The 25,631-nt window shown below is 36.6% G+C and overlaps 2 protein-coding genes and 2 long non-coding RNA genes across 14 annotated transcripts; 3 read left to right on the forward strand and 1 right to left on the reverse strand.

Annotated features, from left to right (window-relative positions):
* The first annotated feature begins 847 nt into the window (after positions 1–847).
* Positions 848–4,874, forward strand: LOC120264690. Of its 3 annotated transcripts, none has more exons than XR_005537519.1 (5): positions 848–1,855; positions 3,402–3,496; positions 4,248–4,330; positions 4,433–4,561; positions 4,768–4,856. It is a non-coding gene; the product is annotated as an uncharacterized LOC120264690 (long non-coding RNA). The 3 variants fall into 3 exon arrangements; XR_005537520.1 differs by lacking the exon at positions 4,768–4,856 and adding an exon at positions 4,636–4,697; XR_005537518.1 differs by lacking the exon at positions 4,433–4,561 and having other exon boundaries at positions 850–1,855; positions 4,768–4,874.
* Positions 2,409–7,522, reverse strand: LOC120264689. Its single transcript, XM_039272512.1, has 2 exons — positions 4,273–7,522; positions 2,409–3,107 (listed from the first exon to the last, which is right to left on the reverse strand). The coding sequence occupies exons 1-2, from the start codon at positions 6,541–6,543 to the stop codon at positions 2,682–2,684; spliced, it is 2,697 nt and encodes an 898-aa protein (XP_039128446.1). The 5' UTR covers positions 6,544–7,522; the 3' UTR covers positions 2,409–2,681.
* Positions 6,736–10,195, forward strand: LOC120264691. 3 transcript variants are annotated; one of them, XR_005537522.1, is made up of 5 exons: positions 6,736–6,823; positions 7,004–8,123; positions 8,199–8,390; positions 9,932–10,051; positions 10,160–10,195. It is a non-coding gene; the product is annotated as an uncharacterized LOC120264691 (long non-coding RNA). The 3 variants fall into 3 exon arrangements; XR_005537521.1 differs by having other exon boundaries at positions 7,004–8,390; XR_005537523.1 differs by having other exon boundaries at positions 6,768–6,823; positions 6,961–8,390.
* Positions 10,196–18,110: 7,915 nt separating this feature from the next.
* LOC120265977 lies at positions 18,111–21,489 on the forward strand. 7 transcript variants are annotated; one of them, XM_039273926.1, is made up of 3 exons: positions 18,111–18,693; positions 18,821–19,111; positions 19,167–21,489. In XM_039273926.1, exons 1-3 carry the CDS (start codon positions 18,649–18,651, stop codon positions 19,185–19,187), a joined length of 357 nt encoding a protein of 118 aa, XP_039129860.1. In that variant the 5' UTR covers positions 18,111–18,648; the 3' UTR covers positions 19,188–21,489. The 7 variants fall into 6 exon arrangements, with proteins under 7 accessions (XP_039129860.1, XP_039129859.1, XP_039129855.1 ...); XM_039273925.1 differs by having other exon boundaries at positions 19,180–21,489; XM_039273923.1 differs by having other exon boundaries at positions 18,821–21,489.
* Positions 21,490–25,631: the final 4,142 nt, after the last annotated feature.

Consider the following 25,631-nt stretch of genomic DNA (forward strand, 5'->3'; position numbering starts at 1 on the left):
AATAAAACCATTGTAGTAAATTAGAATAAGTGATCTTTCTGCCATTTTTGAAGAAAAGTAATGTATTGTAGAGAGAGTAATTTAAACAGAGTAAATAGGGTAAAAATCAAAATATAATGACATGTAGGGGAGGACTTCAAGCATTTCCATGAGAAAGCTTTTTTGCATGTTGAAATTTTAACCATTGTAATTTTGACCATTATCATTTTTCTTGTTAAACTTTTGATGGTTTCAGATTTGACCGTCATAATTCTTGACAGTTGCAATCTTTACTATGATAATTTCTGACAATTGCATATTTGATTGTTATAATTTTTTACCATTACAGGTTAGGTTTGACCATCATAATTTCTGACAATTGCAAATTTGGCCGTTGTGACTTTCAATGTTGTAGATTTGACCGTCATTATTTTTAATGGTTGCAAGTTTGACTATCATGATTTCTGACAATTACAGATTTGACCGTCATGATTTCTGATTATTGTAAATTTAGTGCCTATAATTTTTATCATTTTACGTTAGCTCGTTATAATTTTTAAAATTTTTTTAAAAAAATTTTGTTTAGTTTTAATAAGTAGTGATATTAAAATAGAATTGTGAGAAAGAGTTTTAATTAAAAAATTTTCAGGGGCTTAAGTGTAAAAGTTTCATATATAAAAAAAATGAGTTTTACTGTTTGTTACTGCTACACCGTCTGTTCGATACTGAGATTGTTTACCATTGTTAGTAGTGTACACGAATATGGCCACTGTAAATTTAGGGACATGTGCTCGTGTGTATATATATATATATATATAATGCGTTTTTTTTTTAATTCAAAATTTTAACTCTTAAGTAATTTTTGGTAAATTGTGGAAGCAGCTCCAAATATGGAGTGACAGGGAAGGGTTTTACCAACGAAAGGGAGGTATCCTTCTGTGACTTCTGTCGTTCTTGGTGCGTTTGTTGTCAGTCTCCAATGGCTGGTTTGGTTTTCTAATTTCAATGGAGGAGATCAATGACTACCTTCACAACCAAGCTTTTTCTTTTGTGAAATGGTGCCTTCTTTTAGTGGATTTCTTTTCCCTTTTTGTTTTTGTTTTCACTTTGATTTGTGATTTCTGGAATGATTCAGTGCTTGGTCGTTTGATTTGGAGGATGCTGAGAATGGATTAATGGTGTGTTCTATGGTGTTTATGTTTGAATTTTTGAGTTTTATTGCTTTAGAGAATGGCTTGGAATTAGAAAAATTCATTGTGCTTTTTTGGGTGTTGGAGGTGGTGGATTAGATTCCTTCCACATTGATTTGATTCTGTTTTGCATTTCTCATTGATCTAGGTGGTCAAAGCTTATTGAGAATTCTGCTTTTCTTTGTGTGGAGACTTTTGTGATCCTAATCAGGGTAGCTGTTTAATCCTTGCTTGTTTTGCTGATGATTGTTGCTGATAAAATGTAATTGTTCAGATGCACATTTGAGCAAAAAATGGTGAATTGCTCTATTGTCTTTATGTAAGAAAAATCGCATCTTTTCACTCCATCTTATTGCTTTGGGGGAATAATATGCATAAGAAACGTACCAGTGAAGTGGATCAAGTCAAGTGATAAGTAAAACTACACGATAACAAGTTATACCGGCATCTCTTGTAGCATCATCATTCATACCTATGTAAATATAATATTATGTTTGTGGTTAGATGATACCTATATTCTGTGGAGTCAACTGCACTTAGGAATTGTTCACATTCTAAGAAATTTTTGAGCATATACTTGCAGTTGAATTTGTAGCCAGCTAGTTGGTGATCTTGCTGGTGGAGTCACAAGTTGTACCTCATAACTGCTTTGAAAGGATGATATATCATATAGGAGAATATAACAGGTAATGTGCATAAGTATATATTCCTCAAATTTCTAATTTGTACTTGTGTTTTCCTAGACTTGGAGCTCTCTATTCCACTTTCTTGTATGAAGGCTTTTGCTAAATCTGGTGGCAATTACTCACTTCCGAACTGTAGGATAGTGCATCGGATAACTAATGAGTCTTTGGTTGGGAATTGGTTGTTAAGCATTCTACTAGATTTATGGAGATAATTTGATTTTCATAAAATATCCAACATAATCATGTTGATCAAAAACTCACTTGTATTTAGCTTTTTTACATCCTATAACATTGAATAATTGCTATTGCTTTTGAGGTTATCCCTAACCATAATTCTGTCATTGTTTCCTGATGCAGTCAGATTGTATTGATCCTTTTCTATTCAACTTTTGTTTACTCATAATTGTATCATGCAAAATTAGTTTCCTTATTAAAGCTGATTTTTAAATTTTTTTTTTCATAATTTTCACTAAATGCCGGCTGGAGATGTTGCCAATGGTAATTAGTTGCAACTATTATAAACAATAAAAAAAAATTATGCAACTGCGCCTAATAAACAAGAATTCTTATCAAAATATACAGGCCTTCTTTCAAATTCTGAACAATAGAAACTGCAGTGATGAAGACAGATAAATATATGTCTACATATTTGTATGTATATTCTATAGCTTATTTCTGGAAAATTTTTCCAGATTTCTTGGTTGTCCATCAGCTTCTTTGCGATTGTTTTAAGAACCTTATTTGTATAGCTTGCATTAATAGCTTCAGCCTGCATCATATCAATTTCCATGCCTTCTCTTGGATGACTTTATGAAATAGCTTACCTTCAATGTTTCATTAACAGCTCTAAAGCCACATGTGTGAGTGAGCATAGACTTATATCATCTCTGCTGAGTCCAATGCTACCAGAAAAGACAGGGAAGCATTCCAAGTCAGATGTGGTTTCAGCTACATCCTTGATCGCTTTGTCCATCTCGAATTTCTTTGACAACTCTATATATTTCTCATGTGATTTCATCAGCCAAATTACCATCTCTACAACAAATCTCCTTATCCTTGGAACCTGTACATGTGGGATGTTGTATTTTTCCAATATCTGTGCCAGCTTCTTTACGAAGTTGTTTGGACTAATACAAGCTTTTTTTAGTTCCTTATCAGATTCTTCAAAATTCATAAATCTGAAGATCTGTATTGTGAGCCCAATTGATAACTCAAGTAGTTTGCCCTCCTCCACCATGATGGAATGCAGCAACTGCAGAAAAAAAGACAAGTCATACTTATTTTCTATATTTCCCTTATAAAAAGGAAATCTGTTCATTTTTAGTCTTTGCAATCAAAGTGTTAAAGATGCTGGACGACACAAATTTCAAAATTATACCTCCTATCAGATAAGAGCACATGCTTCAACTCTCATTTGATAACGAGCAAACTTGTGGCTGATTTTATTTGTTTTAGAAAGTTTAGAGATTCTTTGTTTCTTGTACCTGGCATTGACTGAAGCTAACTATCTTAGCTGTTTTTAAATTGGTCTTTTTATATTGGTTAGAGGAGCATCATTTGGCCCTTAATGTTTTGGATGGGATGGACTGTTGCCTTCGCAATCAGGTTGTTACTGGTTGAAGCTGGGCTGCAAGGATTAACGTTAGTTACTTTATGTCGATATATTTATTTCAATTGCATGCATTCTTGTTAGTTTATCTGTTACTTTTATAAGGTGTTATTTTTTTTTATTTGTTGTGACTAATATTTATATATTAATTCAAAATGCATATGTGATCCCTTGATTGCTTACATACACATAATGTTTTTCAGAATACCTCTGACATTTTTTTAACCGTTTAAATTTTATGATTTAGTTTAGTTTCAAAAAAATGTATGGTGACAATCTTGATACTTTTAGGTAGATATTAAAATAAAAATATTGCATTTTGTGTATGTTTTAAGCCTTTTTATTTCTATCTGTCCAATCATACATTACTCTTTGTGTTTATCTGATAATTAGATAACATTTGCTTCCTTTTTTTTTTTAACTTATTTCAATCAGTGCATTGTAAGCTAAGGAACTAAGGTTTATTTTTAAATCATTGTTACTTCTCCATATAGATTGTTTCACTCCTTTGTAATTTTAGTCCCAATATTTGCTGAATTGAATTTCATTGTTCTAGTATCTTTTGCGTACGTTTTTACTTTGTCTAGATTCTCCTATATGGTATTTGTTGAATAAAGAACTATAATCTGCCTTGCGTTCTTTGTTTCTATGTCAAGGTTCATGTTGGTTATTCCTTAAATTAAATTTGATTTTTTTTCCTCATCCTCCTAGGATCTTTGTATCAAGGTTATCATTCTATGTAATAAGAAAGAATAATGGATGTTTATTTTTTTTTTTCTGTAGCAAAAACTTTTATGAAGAGACTTACAGTGGGTGCCGCTGCAGTTACTCCCCTCATGCAGAAGAAGTTTTCTGATCCTGAATAGGTACACAAGTTCCTCAGTATCCTGGATGAATTAATTTGGAGTACTGGGTCAGTTAATGAATCAACTAGCTGGTCTACGACCTGCATCTGTTTCAAAACACAGTTGGCATTGTGCTTGCTATTCAATGTTAGCAATGCCAATGTTTCTCCAGCTTCAACACTCACTTTATTTTGATCCTCTGTCAACCTTGGCTTGAAAAAGATTGAAAGAAGCAGTCTAATTACACCCCCGGTACTCCCAATCTTTTCTCTCGCATCCTGGTCCATTGCCAGACTAGTTAATATCTCAATTCCGTGCATTTGCAGCAACATATGATTCTCCCCATACTCCAGGATGTCTCTTATGTTGCTTACTGTGAAAACAATGTTTGATATCTCTTGTCGAAGCATCTTCCCTGTCTCACCGGTTGTGCTCACCAGCTTCTTTACAACTTGCAGAGACCTCTTCACTGCTTTGATCTGAGACTCTGTCACTCGGTCATTTCTGAGGAATCGCTCTCCGGTACTAGTGAAATCTATAATCTTCGAGAGGAGGCTTCTGGTGTTCCCAATTTTCCAGCAATTCTCATGATCATTAGCAAGCTTTTTCAGTATCAGTAGGCCCAACAAATTGAAGGCAGAGAACTCGTAGTTTCTTTGATCTGCAACAATGTCCCTTTCCCACATTTCATAAGGCTTGTTGTCAAATTTCCGACCTGTATATAACAGTGAAGAAACACACTCTATTGAGGCTGGAATTCCTGCTACACGAAGTGCATTCTGTTTCTTCCCTGCAAGCTTTGACACAATCTCAGCTGCTGACTTTCTGATGTTCTCTTTAGCTGGGTTCTTCCAACTGAGCATCTCAATTAGCCTCTCAATCAATGAAGTGCAAGTCCCTATCTTCCGTAGTGTGTCACTTGAAAACCTGTCACTGTTTGCAAACTTCTGCAGTATCTGAACCCCAATGAGCTGCTCATCATGAAAATCCGAATCCAAGAGTTCCTTAGCAAAAGAAATAAGGTCCATCTTCAAGCCGTCAAATACACTTCCATTGATGCAACTTGAATATGCATCATAGAAGAAACGCTTGATTGACACGATGTCTGTAATTTCAAGATCACATTCCTGGTTCACTTGTTCAAGCAACTTGCAGATGCTGATCTTCCATTCCCAGTATGCTTTTTCTAGCAAGAACAAGTGGGCTTCGGCCAGTGCCAATCCATAAAAGAGATTAAGTGCCAGTTTCAGGTTTTCAACTCCAGGCTGTTCCACTCCATAGTTTTGTTGAATCAGACGCATCAACGAGAGTGTCATACAAGCAACAGCAGATAGAAGCTGAAGCCAGTACAGTGCCTTGCTGATATTTTTGGATATGAAGATCAACCCTGTATATGGCACCATGAGAACATCAGAAGATCTCCATGTGCATTGCCTAATGGGTGGGGGAACTTGAGTTTGAGTGATTATTTGGATATCATTGGCAATATGCTGCTGCTGTGCACTTTCTGGTTTGATTGCTGAGAATGGCTGAAAGATGACTTTGATTACTCGAATGAAGAACTGGGAGCTGGATGCAATTGTTCGGAAGCTGCGCTTTCCAGCATCAGTAATGGTCCATGTTGCCTGGTGTTGCCACTCTAGCTCATGGCTGCGGCTGAAGATTCTGGTACCCTCAGTAAGTAGGATTACAGTGACAAACCAGAAATCTTTACTATCCATCAAGGAAGCAAATCCACCGAGGAGAACTGCAGTTGCCCAAATGAATCCGAGGGCTCCTAAACCACTGGCTGCCTTTTCAAGGATTGCCAAGCGAATAGCGAAGATGATAAGTTTCTTTTCAGGAGCCCTCTCCCAGTGATTCTTGTTGATGTTATCAGCGTCTTGCATCCCAATTGGTGTTGGATAGCTTGTTTCTCTCTGAGGTTCAAAAAATGAGCCTCCAAGGTCATGAAGGTTGCTGCTGTCTACACTGGGTGGCCGAAAGATCTGTAACCGGATGCTCCTGCCACCTTCACTTGACTGGTTTTTCTTAATTGGCATTGTTTCTTCTTCAAGACTAAAATCCTCAAGCTTTGTGATCCAGTAGGAAATTAGTACTTCAATGCACAATTGGAATGAGAATTCGGTGAAACAGTTGAGATAAGGATAAAAGCTCAATAATGTTTGGCTGCAAGTTTTGTTTGTGAGATACCAAACTGTCAATGGGTTGCATTGTAAGTAGTTGTATAGCATAATTTTGGGATTGACATATGGTTGGGAGAGATTTCAGGGAAAGTTCCAGATTGACAGGATTGTAATTCCTGGATTGATTTTGATTTGCACCTATAAATTGACTGGTATCACCCAAGACAATTCTTTTGGGCACAGAAATTCTCTTCTATCTGAAACTGTCACAAATAAGAATGATGTCAACTCCATCTTGTCTTTCTGCTGTATTCCCGCTTCCATGTTGGAGTCTTTGCATTGAGTAGCTCTCACATTTCCCGTCATTTTTTGTCTATTACCTCCCCAGGTAAGTTTTTTCTTTACTGGTTTACTAGCTTTGTCTCCATGTATTTAACTTCATAATTCTTGTTGTATCTTCATTGCAACTTGTCATATATCTTGCATTTTCTCTCCACATTATTCTCCTCATCTCAAACTTATTAGGATTTTGACACAAGAAGCATCCAATCAAAATTTTCTGCAACAGGCTGGAATCAATCCTTGATGTTTATATTAAAATCCAAGGGACATCTTTTCAAATCAGGATCAAATGCCTCTTACTTGGTCCATGGCTGATTTCTCCAACTACTGGTCTTAGAACCAGACATAAATAGGCATACCACTCAATTGACACACTTTGCCTTTTCAGTGTAAGAAGGGTAGAGGAAATAACTGTGTAAGGTGAACATGTGCTTTCTTGATGACTCACTTTTCAGATTACTGATGAAAGCATCATACTAAGGGAGTTGTCTGGTGATTTTAAGTGTAAAAAAAGGGATATTAAGAAAGAAAGCTTTTCATATTATTTCTCATTGTGGCATAGCTTATTTGATGTATTATTATGGTCAATGTCAATGTTTAGAGGATTTAATATTAAGTAGGACATGCATAATGATGGTGGTCCAAAGTGTTAGGATGAGGTTGAAACTCAAGTCTGGTACATGTGCTTTGATTTTATTTTTTGAGTTAGCGATGAAGTCTGAGATTACCATTACGTATTTAATTATTTGATATCTAAGAGTGGTTAATACTGAGATTCTTACTCTCTGTTCTTATTCCTCCTCAAATTGATTGTAATTGTTAGTACTTTGTTTATAAATAAAGACACTTAGAAACTGTTTGTTTGGGGGTATTTGAGTTTACATGTAATTGAAAATACTGCACTTTAAAAAAAAACTAATATTTGGTTTGATGTACTTGCAAATTGTTGCAAGGTGATTATATTAGTAAGTAAGAGAAGAATAAATTAGTAAGAATTATATTCAGATGTAATTCCAAATAACACAAAACCAACTATCAGCTGTGTTTTGTGTCACTGTGAAATCCACCATAATACTGAATACAAGGTAGTTGAAAAGCAACAAGCACATTTCAGCCTTTCTTTTCTTCATCACTGTCATTGGTCTCCAACACCGTTCTTCAGCGCCATTCTTCGTTGATGATCTCTCATCGTAGATCTGTCGTTGACCCCCTTTCTTCGCCTCTGAAACCGAAATTATTGTATGGCAAAGTTGTAAATCTGGCTGTGAACATCGGCCCAGCGCCGTTGAGCTCTTCTCTTGCCACGTTGCCGGAACCGCAGCAGCAACAACAACAACAAAAACAAGGTGAACGTCTCTCTAGATTGTATTTATCTCGATTCTTTCATTTAGTGTTTTGGACTAATCCACCACCAAAAATAGATCATTTTCTAGTGTCCCCAAAAGCATAGAAAAAAAAGGAGTCGAGAGAGATCAAAGCGCACCAAATCTTCTCCACTTATCACTGCTCTCTTTCTTTTCCTCTAACTTTTGGTTTTTGAAATCCACCACCTGAGGTGAAGGCCACCACCACCACCACCACCACCACCACCACCAGCAAGCTCTCTTTATTTGGTTGGTCTAATTTTTTTGCTTATTATGTTTTGGTTTTTTTGTTCTGGGAATTTCAGCCTTTGTTTTATATATATATATATGAATGTTCTGGAAATGCAACATTCATGGTAAATTAATAATGTTGTGTGATACTATTTCTCATTGGATTCTCATTGGATACTTTTTTTATTTCTCAATTAATAATGGTTTGGTATCAAACTAGATTGTTCAGATGTTTTTTTGATTTGTCTCTATTGTTGTTTTCAATATTTTTTTTCTTAATTTGTTATTAATGTTTTAATTTAAGCGTCAGATATGTTTCTATATGCCCATAATTCTTTTGTTGTATATAAGTCATATTTAATTCTAGTGCATAAATTTTTCTAGTTTATTTTATGTGAGAATATATTAATTAATACTTATGTTCAAAAGAAGAAAAAAGAATCAATAGAAAAAAAGGGCACATGTCCTTGCAAGCATAATCTCCTTCATTTGTGTGAGTTTTGATGTATTGACTAAATTTGAATCATGAATAAAGAAGCCATGCTTCGGTGAGCTTGAGCTCAGTTCAAGAATGTGGACTGAGCTTGAACTCGTGTTTAACAAGCAGAAATAATCATATACATCAGCTCTAAAGCCTTTTGGGAAGTGCTTCATGGACTTGCTGAACTGTTTCATTGGTTACATCTAACTGCTTCAGGGAAACCAGGCAAGTGTTTAAACTTTTACGAAAATTAAAATTTAGATGTAAAGTTTTCAACACATTTTCATATAAAACCTTACTAATATAAATTTCTAATTATTCTTTTTATTACTACATTATACTCTGTATATATAATTCAAAGTTGTCGAACGAGCCAAGGTATGTTTGAGCTTGGCACATTTACTTAATGAACCTGAAAACTTGGCTCAAACTTTGCTCATTTATAATCAAACAAGTTTGAGTGAGCCAAAAATTGAGCCATAGATAAATGGCTCAGCTCATTTGATATCCCTAGAGACACTCATCATACAAAAGCTATATAAAAGAGATGCCAATGAATCTTGCCACTGTTGCACTTATACTTATATATTCATTTTAGTCCCTGGTTAAAACAAATCAATTTGATCCTTATACCAAGAAAAAGAATTAAGAAACAATTCCTAATTGATGAAAAGAACTGGCAACCTTGGTATTTGTTTAACTTTTTAATTGTTAGATCAATATATATATATATATATATATATATATAATATAGGTCTAATTCAAGGACAATAACTGCAATTTTATTAATAAATTGCATTGAATACATTGGAGTTACTTACGAAGCAAACCAAATACAAGATACTCGTTCATATTTCAATTTGAACCAAACATGAGAATCCGTTTCATGAATTTGCAATTCTCATCCTTTACTTTCCAGGAATATGGCTGATTTTCATTCTTTACTTTTCAGTAATGTGACTGATTTGCATCCTTTACTTTCTGGGAATATGACTCACTGTATCTGTGATTCTCATCCATTATTTTACAGGAATGTAATTGATTCTCATCAGTTACTTTCTGGGGATGTGATCTACAGATTATATGAACCAAACAAGCTTGGCTTCTCTTCTGTTGTTCTTGGAGTGTCTTTGGTTTGGCAGTCTCCAATGGCTGGAGTGGTTTTTTGGAGGTGACTGATGGCCATGTTCGCCCCTATGTGAGTTCCAGAACAACAAGCCCATTCTCTATTTTCACTTTTTCTTGTTGTCTGCAGCTATGCCTTCTTTTAGTAAATTTCTTGTCTTCTCAAATTTGCATTCCTCAGGGATGATTCAGTGCTTGGTCCTTTGTTTTGGAAGATGAAAAAATTGAATTGATGGTGCACACTTAAAGTGGTGATGCTTGAATTGTTTTTGGTTATATAGGTCTTTGAATTGAAAATTCATTGTTTTGTTTATGTTGTAGAAGCAATGAAATGCTGTAAGAGTTCCACACTTATCTGGGAGGGTAAGCTTCTTGAAAATTCTTTCCTTTCTTTGTTGTAAAAAATGATGTGATGTGCAGATATATCTTCCTTGGAGTACTGTCTAATCTTTTCTAATCTTTTGCTGATGATTTTTTGATAATTATATGTGTTTGTTTAGATGCTTACGATGGGTTCCATCGACTTGTTTTTTTTTTCTTTTGTTTGGAGTAAAGATTGTGAATTTCTTAATTGTTTTGATTTAAGAAAATTCATCCGTTATGACTCTGTTCACTAAGATCTAAATTCACTGGATGATGGCTATCACTTCAATTTTGAAATTGTAGCTCGCCAACCAGTAATCTTGTCCATTTAATAAAAAAAAAAACCGAACAATTTTTTTTTTGTTTATAAAAATAAACGGTTTTCATGCTTTTTTTTCTTAAGTTTGATGAGAATAATTATTGAGAAAGATGATTGTATTTCTTGTCTTGAGAACTTACAACCTCTCATGTATATATAGGAGGATTTGCCTTTCTAACCCTATACAATTATGCCTAAATGTATGTAACTGCTAAATTTATACAGATACAAAATATATTCAGTTACCAAAATATATGCAGCTACCACATATAGATAGATACTTGAAAGATATGTCAATATTATCTCAATACTCTCCCTCAAGTTGGAGCGTGGGATTATGAACGCCCAACTTGTGCAGAAGATGATTGAATTGTTGTTTCCCGAGTGCCTTGGTAAATAGATCAGCAGGTTGTTGATGAGAATGAATATGTGCTGTGGCAATGGTATGATCAAGAATCTTCTCGCAAACATAATGACAATCAAGTTCAATGTGTTTTGTCCTTTCATGAAAGACAGGATTTGCAGCAATATGTAAAGCAGCCTGACTACCACAGAAAAGCCGCATAGGAGATATATGAAAAACACCCAAGGAAGCAAAAAAAGATTTTAACCAGACAAGTTCACATGCAGTGCTAGCCATTGCTCGATATTTTGCTTCAGTAGATGAATGAGAAACTGTTACGTGTTTCTTTGTCTTCCAAGATATAGGAGATTGTCCAAGCATAATGAAGTAAACAGTAACAGAGCATCTAGTGAGAGGGCAACTAGCCCAATCAGAGTCGCAATAAACATACAACTGCATGTCATTACTGGCATTTAACACAATACCTTGCTCAGGATGAGCTTTTAAGTAGCGCACCACATGCATAAGTGCATCAAAATGCTCTTGTTTAGGAGCCTGTATAAATTGAGATAAAATATGAATAGCATAACAAAGCTCTGGGTGAGTAATAGTGAGATAGATGAGTTTGCCCACTAGACGGCGATGCAGTCTAGGATCATGAAAATCTTTCCCATCGGCAAGAGCTAAAGAATGATTTTGTTCCATAGGAAAATCATCTGGTTTGGTACCTAGCATACCACATTCAGATAGAATATCAAGAGTATATTTCCATTGACAAAGAAAAAAACCATTAGAATTACGAACCACTTCAATACCCAAAAAATATTTTAAGGGCCCAAGATCTTTTAACTTAAAACAAGTGCTTAAGAAGTGTTTGAAATCTCCACATGCATCAGAATTGTTTCCAGCCAGAATTAAATCATCCACATATATAAGAATGCCAACAAATATACCATTGTGAAGATAGGTAAACAGAGAATAATCAGCATAAGATTGAATAAATCCATACTGCTTCAAAACACCAGTCAATTTGGCAAACCAATTACATGGAACTTGACGAAATCCATATAAAGATTTATGAAGTTGACAAACTTTGTTAGAGTGAGAAGGAGTGAAACCATGAGGTGGTTTCATATACACCTCTTCAGCAAGATCACCATAGAGAAATGCATTATTGATATCCATTTGATGAAGCTCCCAACCTTAAGCTATAGTCACAGATAAGAAACATTGAACGGATGCCATTTTTGCAAAAGGAGCAAATGTTTCGGTATAATCCAAACCTTCCACCTGAGTATTATCCAACACAACTAGGCGAGCTTTGAAGCATTCGATAGTCCCATCAGGGTTATACTTGATTCGATATACCCATTTGCAACCAATTGGTGTTTTATTTGGAAATAAGTCCTCCAAAGTCCTTGTGCGAGTTGACTCCAACGCCTCAATTTCTTGTACCATGGCCTCACGCCACTTTGGATCCTGTATAGCTTCCCTAAAGGTCTTGGGCTCAACATTAGCAGAAATAGCATCTAGAAATTTCTTATGAGCAGTAGAAAAATTATTGCAAGTAATATAATTAGAAATGGGATAAGGCATACCAGGAGAGACCTTTTGAAGTGGGGCCTGAGAAATAGAGTTTATAAGTTGGGTGGTGTGGCATATATAATCTTGCAAATGTGCTGGTGGATGTCGAATGTGATGCCCTCTACCTGTTGGAGCTAGTTCATGAACATTATCACTAGTAGAAGCCGACACACAATCTATGTCATGAGAGGATGAATCATTCCCCATTTCTTCAGTATTTAATGGAGGACCAAGAGCTGGTAACACAGATTTTATATCATCAATATAATCCATAACATGTGCAAGAATTGGTTGTTGAGATGGTTGCCTGGATGAGTCAGTAGTAGTGGCAAAGGGGAATACCTCTTCATGGAATATGACATCACATGAAACAAAAAAAACTTCTGATTCAAGATCAAATACCCGCCAACCTTTCTTGCCATGTGGGTATCCAACAAACATGCATTTTCTATCGCGAGTCTGAAATATATCCTTTTGGCGAGGATGACAATGTACATAGCATAATGAACCAAAGGTTTTGATCTGACTATATATTGGATTTTGATGAAAAAGTGCTTCGTATGGTGTTTTACCATTTAGAAGAGGTATCAGAGTTCGATTAATCAAGTAGGCTGCAGGAAAAACACATTTTCCCCAAAATTGAATAGGAAGATGAGCTTGAAACTGGAGGGCTCGAGCTACATTTAGTATGTGTCGGTGTTTACGCTCCACTCGTCTATTTTGTTGGGGAGTGTCCACACAAGAGGTTTTATGCAACATGTCATGTTCTCTATAAAACTTAGGCATAGGTCCTGCTACAAACTCAAGCCCATTGTCACTTCTAACACACTTTACATGCTTTCCAAACTAAGATTTCACCATAATACAAAACTCAATCAAATAACTACTTGCTTCACTTTTGTAGCATAGCAAATAAACCGAAACACCTCTACTAAAATCATCCATAATTGTAAGAAAATAATGTGCACCAGAAGATGAAGGTATATGATAAGGACCTCAAAGATCACAATGAATAAGCTCAAAACAATAATTAACTTTATTGTCACTTCTTGGAAAGGAAGACCTAGTTTACTTTGCATGATAGCATACATCACACAATTCTAGTTTATTATTGCCTCTATTGCTACTCAAAACACCAGGAATAAGAGATAGATGCTGACTTGATGGATGACCCATGCGGAAATGCCACAGCTTATAAGAATCTATGCTTGCTATCTTCATAGCCTTATCCAATGCCACCCGCTTGAAACAATAAACTCCATCTTTCACTTAACCCACTCCAATCAGGTTTATTGAGGTGAGGTCCTGTATCACACAAAGCTTGCCAAATAAATATTACAAAGCAATTAAATTTTGTAACAAGTTGCCCAATTGAAATAAGATTGCATGACAAAGTAGGAACATAAAGAACATTTGTTAACACCAAACTAGAATTCATCACTACTTTGCCACATTAGTGGCTGAAGCACAAGTACCATTTGAAAGACCAACAGGAGATGGTGTTGATGCAATAACATCATTTAATAAATCAAGGCAACCTGTCATATGATTAGAAGCACCGTTATCCAAAATCCAATGACTGTCTACCATAGCATTCACACACTTACCAGACAGTTTCTCAATTGAAGAATTGGGTTCCAACAATGCCATCAACTTCTGCACCTGCTCTGCACTAGAAGTAGGTATATTAATGGTTGAAGAATTCTAGCCAATATCATTGTTATGGTCCTCCCTTAAGGCTGCATGAGCAACGTGTTCCTAACCAACATATTGCTCACCTTTTTCACTAGAAGTACCACGCCCAACACCACGTCCACCACGGCCACGACTCCATCCAGAAGGATAACCCACAAGTTTGATTGTGACTTCTCATGTCCCTTTTTCCCACAATAATTATAAGTAGACTTTTCAGGCAGAGTAATCTTCCAATTGCTTTGAATGTGTGAATTTCCACCTTTATGGGTTGCAAATACCATATGCTCAAGTCATTGCGCCTTTTCTCTTGCAATGGATTTGGATCATTCTTCTTGAGTTGCCATGGCAAAAACTTTATTCAATTGAGCATAGGATCCATTGCTAAAATTTGTGAATGCAATGTCCCAAAAACAGCATCATCAAGCCTCATTAGAAACTTATAAATCTGGTCATCTTCTCGTTCTTGTAGTATTAACTTTCCAGCTTCATAACTGCATGTTGGGATCTTTGAATAATTAGGTATTTCATCCTACTTTTTTTTAATTCGGTATAATACATGATAACATCCATGCCTTGTTGTTTCATAGAGGAGATCTCACTTTTTAGATCATAAATAGCAGGACCATTTCCAACTGAAAATCTTTCTTTTAAGTCATCCCACATAGCTTTAGCACTATCTGCATAAGTAACACTAGGTTGTAAAGTCACATCAATGACATTGAAAATCCATGAGATTAACATTGAATTACACATATCCCAGAGTTGTGCTTCAGACTCGTCTTCATTTGGTTTATAGATGGTGCCATTTATGAAACCCAATTTATTTTTCGCCTTCAAGGAATTTCTCATTGCCTTTTGCCATGTTTCATAGTTATTTCCTTTCAAAATACAAGAACTAATCATAGCACCTGGATTATCCGATGGATGAAGATAATATGGAGAAGTCACATCAACAAAGTTCTTAGGATTGCTGATGTTGCCGCCTTTTCTGCCACCTCCGCCACTCATCGTTTCTTTGCAACCCGGTTTTTGAGTTTTATAAAGTTTTAGGCTTCACTGCTCTGGTACCATGAGAATAAATATTGAGAAAGATGATTGTATTTCTTGTCTTAAGAACTTACAGGCTCTCATGTATGGGAGGATTTGTCTTTCTAACCCTATACAATTACGCCTAAATGTATGTAACTGCTAAATATATATAGATACAAAATAGATTCAGTTACCCAAATATATGCACCTACCACATATAGATAGATACATGAAAGATATGCCAATATTATCCCAAAATTAGATGCTTGGCTTCTCTTAAAAGTGCTAAGAGCCCGCTAAAATAAGTTATTGATTTGTGTCTTTTTGAAGTTATTTGATCATCTTCTAACAAAAGTATCAAAACTGTTTATTTTTTTTAAAATAAGCACATTGCAAAATATAAGGGTTTTTGGCTGTTTCTTCTAGAAGTACTTATTTCATAAGCTTAGTACTTCTTGGAGAAAAAAGCTTATCCAAATGGGATCCCAAAAGCAAATGGTAGAAGTGCTTCATAAGTGTAGGTGACCATGAGCACTTATTTTCATAAGTGAATCCAAGTAGACCCTTGTTAGTAGATAGATGTCCTAAAATTGGGTGTCATCATAGCTAACAATTCGCATGCACAAGAATATATTCCTGAAATTTCTAATTTGAATAGAGATCTTTTCATTGTTGTTTAAGTTGTCATATATGCTGAAGTAGTTTTTCATCTGACTATACCTATTAAGGTTTTTAATTCTTCGATTTAATCACTTTCTTGTCAAGATATCAACTGCCTTTATTATGTTGCAAAGAATGTTCTCATCTATAACTTTGGTAATTCCTTGTTTCCTAAATGTAAAATTGCACACCATATAACATATGAATCATTACTGGGCATCACAATGGATTTTTCTAATTATTTATACAAACAATTTGTTTTTCATCACAAAATTAAAGAGTAGATATTTCTTTTGATTGAATTTCTAAACATACTTTTGTTGCTGCTTCCTGGGGTAAACCAATGGCATTAATCCTTCTTTGATTTGGTTCTTGATTTTTCAAATTTTAAAAGGATCATGATATGTGTATTCTTCAATTAACCCTTTTTTTTTAGTAATTTATTTCTTTCTTTTCAATGAGTGGTGGCCATAATTTTTTTGGCAGAAGGTTGTAACTATGATAAAAAAGTTATTTGTCAATATTTGTGAACTTGTATATGAGAATCCTTATCAAACTATATAGGACTTCTTGCAAAATCCAAATCATAGAAAGTGGCACGATGACGGCAAATGAAGAAGATATATATGTCTATATGTACTCAATAATTGGATTCTTGAAAATGATTTCAGATATCTTGGTTGTCTATCAATTTCAATATGTTAAGAACCCTAGTGTAGGATCAATTCATGGGTCGAGACATAGGGATGCTTCCTTCCTTTTCTTTAGCCATATTCTTCCATGTCTTTAGAGCACCTATGCTAATAGCCAAGGGTGAAACTAGTTCATGATACCCTCTTAAATAGTATTGAAAAAAAAAACAAAAATTAACTCTAATTAGGAGTTTTAATTAGGTAAAAGTCTAAAACAGAATCATAAAATTATAATGTAAATGGGAAACATAATATTATGAAATAGTGAATCAAAGATGATAGAATCAAGCCAAGATTTCATTTGCTTTGTCTGTAGCTCTTTTGCTAAATGAACTGCATCAATCATCACTTATCTTTTTCCTAGAATAATCCTCTCCTACAAATGTATCCTCAACCTTGCTCCCTTCCTCGACATGGAGCTTATCCTCAAGCTCCAACTATGGATAAGCATTGTGAAAGTATGTACGATCCTCTCAAATAATAGTCTTCTTGGAACTATCCTCACAATGAATCAACATTTCCTACTTACTTTTCTTTAGCTTTCTCTGTAAGATATACTGAAAAATATGTATCATTATGCCATCATGAAGAGGTGGTAGGGGTATAACAGAGTTAGGAACCATGCTCTTAAACTTTTTAGTAAGGAGACATGAAAGACATTGTGGATGTGAATCTATGGTAGCAGCTTTAACTTGTATGCGTATAGTTTCCGCATTCTTTAACACCTTGAAGAGATTGGAATACTTTGGTGAAGTTTATTGGAACTTCATTATGCAATGGAAAATTGCCAGTAAGGATGGAGTTTCAACCATACCTGACTGCTATCCTCAAAAGGTTCTCTTCGGTAATTTGTGTCTTCATTTGTTGTTGTGCTTGCAGTAAACAGTAGTAAGCATATTTTAACTGGATAAACCTCCTCATGAAGAGCCCAGTCTACTGACTCCACTTGAGTAGAACTAGATAAATAATTAAGCAAACATATCAATTAGCCTTTCTATTACTGAAGTTAAATAGTAGCACACCACACAACTATACACAAATTCTAATATTACTAATACCATCCTTTGTTGTGGCAACCTTTTACATTGTTTCTCTACTTCATGTTTCAGGTGAGCTGAGTAATGGTATAGCTACACCACCATTGGCCCTAAACTTGGTAAAAGAGGATTTCTATGATCACAACTTTAGCTTGGAGGCACCCCTAAAGTTTCCTCAAATAAATCTTGAAATTCAACCAACAATTTCTCTAAAACTACAAAAGCCAAATATTGTCCTCATAATAGTGTCAGTCTAGGTTTTGCATTAGGGAGTTGCCTCACAATTACACTTTTTCCTTTTAATCGAAGCTCATCATTAAGGATGCAAAGTCCCAAAAAGTAGGCCCTACTGTTAATAGTAAAACCACATTGAAACATCCAAAAAAATATTAGTTACAAAAGAGCCAGCACCAACTTTTAATGTCACCGCTTTGTAGATGCCACTACTTGGAACTCTCTTTGTTTGCCATGGCCACCTATAATCTTAGTTGCTATCTTATTGTGATGCCAAGCTTTGGTATGGGTCCTTTACAGATGAAATTGTGTGTTCGTTTTGAATCCACATATTCCCATGATAGCCACTCATCTACTATAGTTTGCCACTCCATGGCTTGAGAATGCCCAACAAATTTCACTTAGAAATGCTTTTCTTCTTCTTCTTCTTCTTCTTCTTCTTCTCTGACAACTGAACTTGTCTCCTCTGAGAAAACCTTCTGAGAAAACCTCTGACTCCCTTGACTTCGTCTCCATGGCCCCATCAGGGCGGGCCACCTCTGTCCTCGTCTCTTCCTCCCGGAACTCGTTCTAGGGTCTCCTAGGCAAACATTGTCGACTCCAACTCTAAACTCCCCTTAATGGAAATTCCTCTCCACCTTCAACGTGAATACTTTGACAAAATCAAGAACACCTCCAAATCGTTTGTCTCCATTGATCAAGACCTTTGGCTCCATGCTAGAAATGCCATGCAATCTTCATTATACCCAAAATTTCTTGGTAAATCTCTTCCTCTTGACCAAACTAACTTGCTCTCACAAACACTTGGAGAGGACTCGGTGCCTTTTTGATCGTTGATTTCCCGAATGGATACTACTTCATTAGATGTGAATCGTTGGAAATGCAGAACCGTCTCCTCTGGGATGCTTCTTGGACTGTGGCTGGACGTATTCTCCAACTCTCCCCTCAGCAAGAATCATTCCAACTGGCCTTCGAGAAGCTCTCGATGGTTGCTTTCTGGATCAAAATCTTTCATCTTTCCATGGAGCTCTGGGGTGGGGACATCCTTGAGATGGTGGCTTCCCAATTTGGCCGAGTTCTAAAAGTTGACGAACACACGCTTGATTATTTCAGAGCCAAATTCGCCCGTGTTTGTGTGGAGGATGATCTTTCCCAACCTCGTCAACTAAGCACTTGGGTAAATTACGGAGATCATTTTGTTTTTGTGCTCGTTTTATATGAGAAATTGCCAGTTTTTTGTTGCAGTTGTGTAGAATCAACCATGGTGAAGCTCACTGCTCATTCCCCAGCAATCATCTGCAATTGGAGCAACCTATGCCCCCAGAACTGGTGGTTTAAGGGTCAGTGAATGTTTCTCCTGATATACAGATTGATGAGGTTGGAAGGGAGCAAGATGGCTCTTCCGACTTGGTTCTCCCCCATAATGCCATCTCTGAAAATGATCGTGACTTCGGTGCCTAGTTAATTCCTTGAAATAGAAGCACCAGATCCTAGGGTTGTTATTGTGGTGGTGCCCATTCCGGTGTCCATGGTGGTGGAACCAGTGACCACGATGGTGGTCATTACAACGGTGGTGCTAAACCAAGCCCTAATCCCCCTCAGGTTAAAGTTCCTCCGATGACTGACATGTGTTAGCATGCATGTCCTCCTTCGGGTCCCGAGGGAGAGTTGCCTTGCATGTACGCGACACATGGTAGTCGTTCTTTGTGAGGCGGACGTCACATCAATTTTAAAAACCCCTCATTCCTTGGAAATCCTCACACCGCCCTCTCGCTCTCCCCAATGTTTCTTCTTTGCCTCGAGACCCTTCGGCTTTTCCTATTCTCTCTAGCAAACTTGATGAGGATCCCTCTCTCTGTCCTTAAAGAGACCCTGAGGAAAATCCTAGTCTTCATATGAGAGTAGACTGGCCGTTGGGACTGATGAGGGTGGCCCTTCGAAGGCTCTGCGGTTCCCCAACCCTAACTCTTTACACTCTCCTTTACTCATCACCTCCGCTAATCTCTCTGCTATAGAGAATCATTTGCAAAATGACGGTCATCTATTAACTGTGGAGAAAGTTGTTACTGCTCTCTCTAGTGGTTCAACAGTTGATCAAAACATGGAAGGTTTGTCTTCGCCTTTGCTTTCAGACTCTGAGTTCTCTAACGCTACAATGGACCTAGATAATAATATGACTCTTAGCCACTATCAAAAAGACATCAAACTTGAAGCTCTGGCACGAAGGGGTCCTTCAAAGAGCTCTTCTCGCTTGAAGAAAGGGAGAATCACTCCTATCTCCTAACTCTTTCCTTCTTTTTATTGCCTTTTCATGGATCTAAAAATCTTCACTTGGAATTGCAGAGGTCTCTCTAATAGGAAAACCCTGGATTGCATCCATGATATTATGTGAAGGCTCAAGCCAAACCTTCTTTTGTCTTGTTGAAACTAAATCAAATAAAAATTGTATTCATCGTTTATGTGGTACCTTTTCAAAATTTTGGGATTGGGCTGCTATCCTGTCGATTGGCCTATTTGGGGGTATCATCGTCCTTTGGAGACGAGACTTTGGCCTCGTTACCCTGGTCGCTAACTCTCGTTCTGTCCTCCATCTGGTGATTTCTTCTGACAACATCTCTTGGATCCTTTCAGTTGTCTACAACTCTCAGGTGTTCACTCTTCAAAACCTTATCTGTAAAAATCTTTCTGGTATTTCTGCTCTGAACACTCGGTTTCTGACCGGGGATTTCAATGCTATTATTTCTGATGAAGAGCATAGAGGTGGTTCTTTTCGCAACTATATTTCCAAAGCTTCTCTTTGCTCCAGTTTTATTCTTAAAAATAATCTTATCAATTTTGGCTATATTGGCCCTAGCTTCACCTGGTGCAATGCCCATTCTGGCCTTTCCAGACGGTGGGCTAGGTTGGATCGCTACCTTGCCAATCCTAGATGGATCTCCCTTTTTAAAAATTTTTCAAATCGTCACCTCCCTCGTACTAACTATGATCATTCTCCTATCTTTCTTTCTATTTTTTCTTTCCCCCATTCTTTTAATAAAAGAATTTTCATTTTGAAAAATTTTTGGTTTGACTATGCTGGTTGTAATGACAGCGTTGTTAAAGCTTGGAACTCTCCCTCCTTGGCTTCTCCTATGCATTCTTTTTCTCATTTTATCTCCCAAACTAAACATAATATTCGCAGGTGGAAAGCCTTTGGTGTCCACCATCTTGACAAAAAAATAAAAAATATTGAAGTGGAGATTCAAAACATTGAGGGAGCGACCAGTTCTATTGACAGCTCTTGGCAGCAAACCTGGGTTCAAGCTCTTTACAATCGGCATTCGGCTCTTCTTCGCCAAAATTCTATCTATTAGGGTTAGAGAGCGAAGATGCTTTGGATATTGGAGGGAGATCGTAAATCTAAATTCTTTGATTCTTCTGTCAAAATCAGACACCACAAAAACAAGATGCATGCTATTAAGGACTCTTCATGTATTATCTTTACTGAGCATTCTGGGTTGAAAACTATTTTTTTTATTTCTATAAAACTCTTTGGCACTCCTCTTCCAATTTTAATGTGGATTTCCCTCTTTAAAGCCATCCCGGATGATTTTGTTGTTCTTAAGGATGGAGATAGAGTTGATTTGATTAGACTGATCTCCAAATGGGAAGTCTTTTTTATCAAACGCTCAATTCTAAGCCTTGTGGAAAAAGTCCGGGCCTTGATGGCCTTAACAGTGATTTCTACATTTTCTATTGGAACATTTTGGGAGACCATTTCTTTAAAGCGATTTCTTATTTTTTCAAACTTGTAATCTCCCCTCTTCTTGGGGTAAAACTTTTATTGCTCTTATTCCCAAAAAAAAAAAAATCCTCTCTTTGTCTCTGACTTTCGCCCAATTTCTCTCTACAAAGTTATTTCAAAAATTTTGGCCAATCGTTTTAAAAAGGTGATTCATATACTTATCGGTCCTAAGCAAATGGGGTTTTTCTCTAGTTGTGGCTCTTCGGATAATGTTATTGTTGCCCAGAAAATTGCTCATTCCATTGAAACTAATTTCCCTACCCCCCCGAGGATGATCATCAAAATCGATATTGAAAAAGCCTTTGATATTGAAGAATGGAATGCCATTGCTACCATCCAAAGAATGCTTTTCTCGGAACCCTGGATTTCTTGGATCTTTTCCTGCATCTCCTTGGCTTCTTTTTCCTTTTTTTTTTTGAATGGTCAGAACTCATCTTGGATAACCAGTAGTAGAGAAATAAGGCAAGAAGATCCTATCTCCCTCCTTCTTTTTCTCCTGATTACTCAAACTGTATGCTATTCTTAACAAAGCTCTTTCTTTAACTCTTGTCCCTAGCTTCAACCCGTCTCTTTCCCACGATTTCAATCATCTCATGTTTGCTGACGATCTCCTTCTAGTCACTATGCCTCTCGTAAAAATGCTCGTAATTGTCGGATGTGTCTGAGTCTCTATCATTCTATTACATGTCAAAAGCCTAACCTCAACAAGTCTGCTATTTACTTTCCCTCTTGGTGTAACAAAAAACTTTCCAATTCTATTTCCCGCATTCTGGGTATCAATCAGGACTTTTTCCCTTTTAACTACCTTGGCATTCCTATTTCCCCGAATAGGATCCTCATTTCTCAATTGAATGCCCTGACCAACAAAGTCCAACGCAGCATCACTTCTTGAAACCATGCTTCGATTTCCACTGCTGGAAAAGTTATTCTTCTTAGCAGCTCCATCTTCTTTTTTCCTAACTATTTTCTTTCTGTAATGAGCCTTCCTGATTCAATTTTTGATCAAATCTCCAAGCTTGCTAGAACCTTTCTTTGTAGTAATGGCAGCAGTGGTATGGGGTTTCATACTATCGGTTGGACAGTTATTACACTTAAAAAATCTGAAAGGGGGAGGGGGCCGGCTTGGGCTCATGAATCCTAGGCACGTCAAGCACTCTCTTATGGCCCAAAAAATTTTCTGTCTTGAACTCTGATAATAAAATTTGGGTGGATATCTTCAAGCATAAGTATCTTAACTGGAATCCGTGGAACACTGGCTCGCCTCATCATTCTTCTTGGTTTTTTTTAAATCCATTTCCCATACTGCTCACTGCTTGAAAATGAATTTCAAATTTTTTTTTGCAAATCCTCACTGTCTGGATATGTGGAAGGACCCTTTCTTTTATGGATCTTCCTATTTTGAGTAAACCTACCTTCTTTAACATGTCCATTGATTTTGAAAATTTTGTTTTCTCTGATTTTCTGATAAATGGCAGTTTTAACAGTGAGTTTGTTCATAGCATTTTTGGATCCAATTTAGATTGGGATTGGATCAATAGCATTAAGATTGATTTCAAAGCTCAGAATCATTGGGTTTGGGGGTCTCATTCCCTCAAAACTTCTACAGCTGCAGTGGTCTATGATCATTTGATTTCTTGTGACCCGAATCTTTGTCTTGGTTGGGACCACAATTGGAAGCTATGTGTTCTTCCTAGGACTAAAATTTTCATTTGGAAGCTGGCTCATGGAAAGCTCCCCACTAGCGCCAACCTCTAAGATTTAAACATTGGTCCTAGTACTCTGTGTAATTTCTGTGGCTTGGAGCTTGAAACTGCTACCCATCTTATTTGGAACTGTAGTAAGATTGTTCCAAGTTGGATCTTTCTTTTGGCCGCTCTTAATTTGGATGCTTTTTTTTTGTGGATTTTAGTTCTGGTAATTGGCTCACTTGGAGATACACCTCCAAAAACTTATATGCCTTCTTCAAAGCTCTTGTTGCTACAACTGCCTGGATTCTATGGAAAGATTGTTCCAATTTTGTTTTCAAAGGCTGGGCTCCTATGTTTCAAACTATTTTTTCTAGAGCCTGGTCTTACTGTACGAACTACTTCAAATCTATTGGGAAGATCCATAGGGAGTATTCTAATCCTTCCGGCCCTTGGTCCTAGATTAATCTTTATACAAATGCTTCTTGGATCGATTCTATGGTTAGTAGTGTCTTAGGCTTTATTGCAACCACTAATTATTATTCAATCTTAATTTCAAGCTCAATGGGTACTGTGACTGACTCTCCTATTTTTGCTGAGATTGTTGCTATCAACTTTGCTTTGGATCTCTGCTTTTCTAGAAACTAGTTTCCTAATAAAATTTATTGTGACCGTCCTGGCTCGAATGTTGAAGCACTTTGATAATTGTGTGGCCTGGCGACTTAAGCCTAACATGGACTCCCTCAGATTGAAGTTGAACGCTTCTTCTTGTTCTAACATCTTGACTATCAATCGCGAAGAAAACCAAATTGCAGATGCGCTTGCGAACCACAACATATCTAATCCGCATCTTTCTCTCTACTTTCAGGGCATGGATCATCCCAGGTGGCTCGAAGAAATTTGCCGGAGATCAAAATTTTCCTTTTAATTTCTTTTCCTTTCTTAGCTTTTTGCTTTTTTGATAAAAAAAAACTCCATGGCTTGGGAGCCCTTGGTTTCATTAATAGCATGCAATGTTTTTATATGATCCCTTTTAGTCTTATTCTGTTCATTATTTGAATCCGGTACTTCTATCTAGAAAAGTGGCTTAAACTTAGTATTTGTTGTGTATCATTCATCACAATTAAGACACAACCCTTGAGTCTTGCTCTTCATTATTTCTACATGAGATGGTCGCTTGAAAAACAATGCTAGAGTGCTACTCAAACTATTGGCAACAAATTCGATTGGTTTCCTTCTTCACTAGATGAAACTACAGCTCTTTTACCAAGTGGAAAGCCTGAAAGTTGTACCTGTTCAGCCAAACCAACGGGTCTTTTAAACCATCAAAGGATGGAATTTTTAGCTTCAAGTACAGCAGCACCAGCTTCCTCTTGTTTTTTCTTTTGGCTGTTCCTCTGAATAGTTACCACTGTCTTGAACCATGACAGCCTGTTCTTGACTCTTTCCTTGATTTTCGTACAAGGTATGTGAGTTCCTTAAACTACTTCTTCAATGTGTGCTGCCTCCCAAGGCATGTGTTGTATAAAATCCTCAAGCTTTCTTGGTATGCGCTCAAGTGGCTATGGTACTAAGTTGTTAAGAACCCTAACTTAGGATATAATCACTAGCCAAGACTCAGGGAAGCATGCTTCCTTTCCTTTAGTTTCGGTTTCATAAGCATTAAATATCCAAGGATTAAATCAAACAAAATTTAAACATTAAAATAGAGAGAATTGAATATAAAATCTTTATTTATCAAAGGGATAATCCCAATCCTAGAATAAAAGTCTTCACTCAGTCATCTCTAATATACAAACCATGAAACACAATTCTAATGTCAATTCCAACCTACGGCAAACAAAGATAAAAATCAAAGGAAAGGAAGAAAGAACTTCTTGTCCTTCACCAAATGGTCAGGCGTTTTGCTTGCCGACTGATGAATTGAACTTGATCTTTGATCTTCTGTGGTCCAAGATCATTTTAAGCTCCTCAAAGGCTTGGAGAAGACCCACCTTAGTCAACTCAACCATATATGCCCCTTTTGAAAGCTCTCCATTCCCTTATATAGGGTGAAATAGATTAGGGTTTTTTTATTGGCCAAGTGCCATAGTATGGAGTGTACCACAGGTTGGTCATGGAGCTTTTTGTTTGGAGTTTCTGAATTCTTGCACTAGGATGCTCCACAGGTGTGGCAGATTCCACTAACAAGTCATGGATCTTGCCAAATAGGCACTCTGTACTTCTTT

Source organism: Dioscorea cayenensis, chromosome 7 (assembly GCF_009730915.1).
Source record: "Dioscorea cayenensis subsp. rotundata cultivar TDr96_F1 chromosome 7, TDr96_F1_v2_PseudoChromosome.rev07_lg8_w22 25.fasta, whole genome shotgun sequence".
NCBI classification, from domain to species: Eukaryota; Viridiplantae; Streptophyta; class Magnoliopsida; order Dioscoreales; family Dioscoreaceae; genus Dioscorea; species Dioscorea cayenensis.

Coding starts and splice junctions, on each gene's coding strand:
- LOC120265977 (XM_039273921.1), top strand. CDS start 20,313: ATGATATTATGTGAAGGCTCAAGCCAAACCTTCTTTTGTCTTGTTGAA.
- LOC120264689 (XM_039272512.1), bottom strand. CDS start 6,543: ATGCTATACAACTACTTACAATGCAACCCATTGACAGTTTGGTATCTC. Junction 3,108..4,272: donor TAACTGCAGCGGCACCCACT/GTAAGTCTCTTC, acceptor TTTTTTCTGCAG/TTGCTGCATTCCATCATGGT.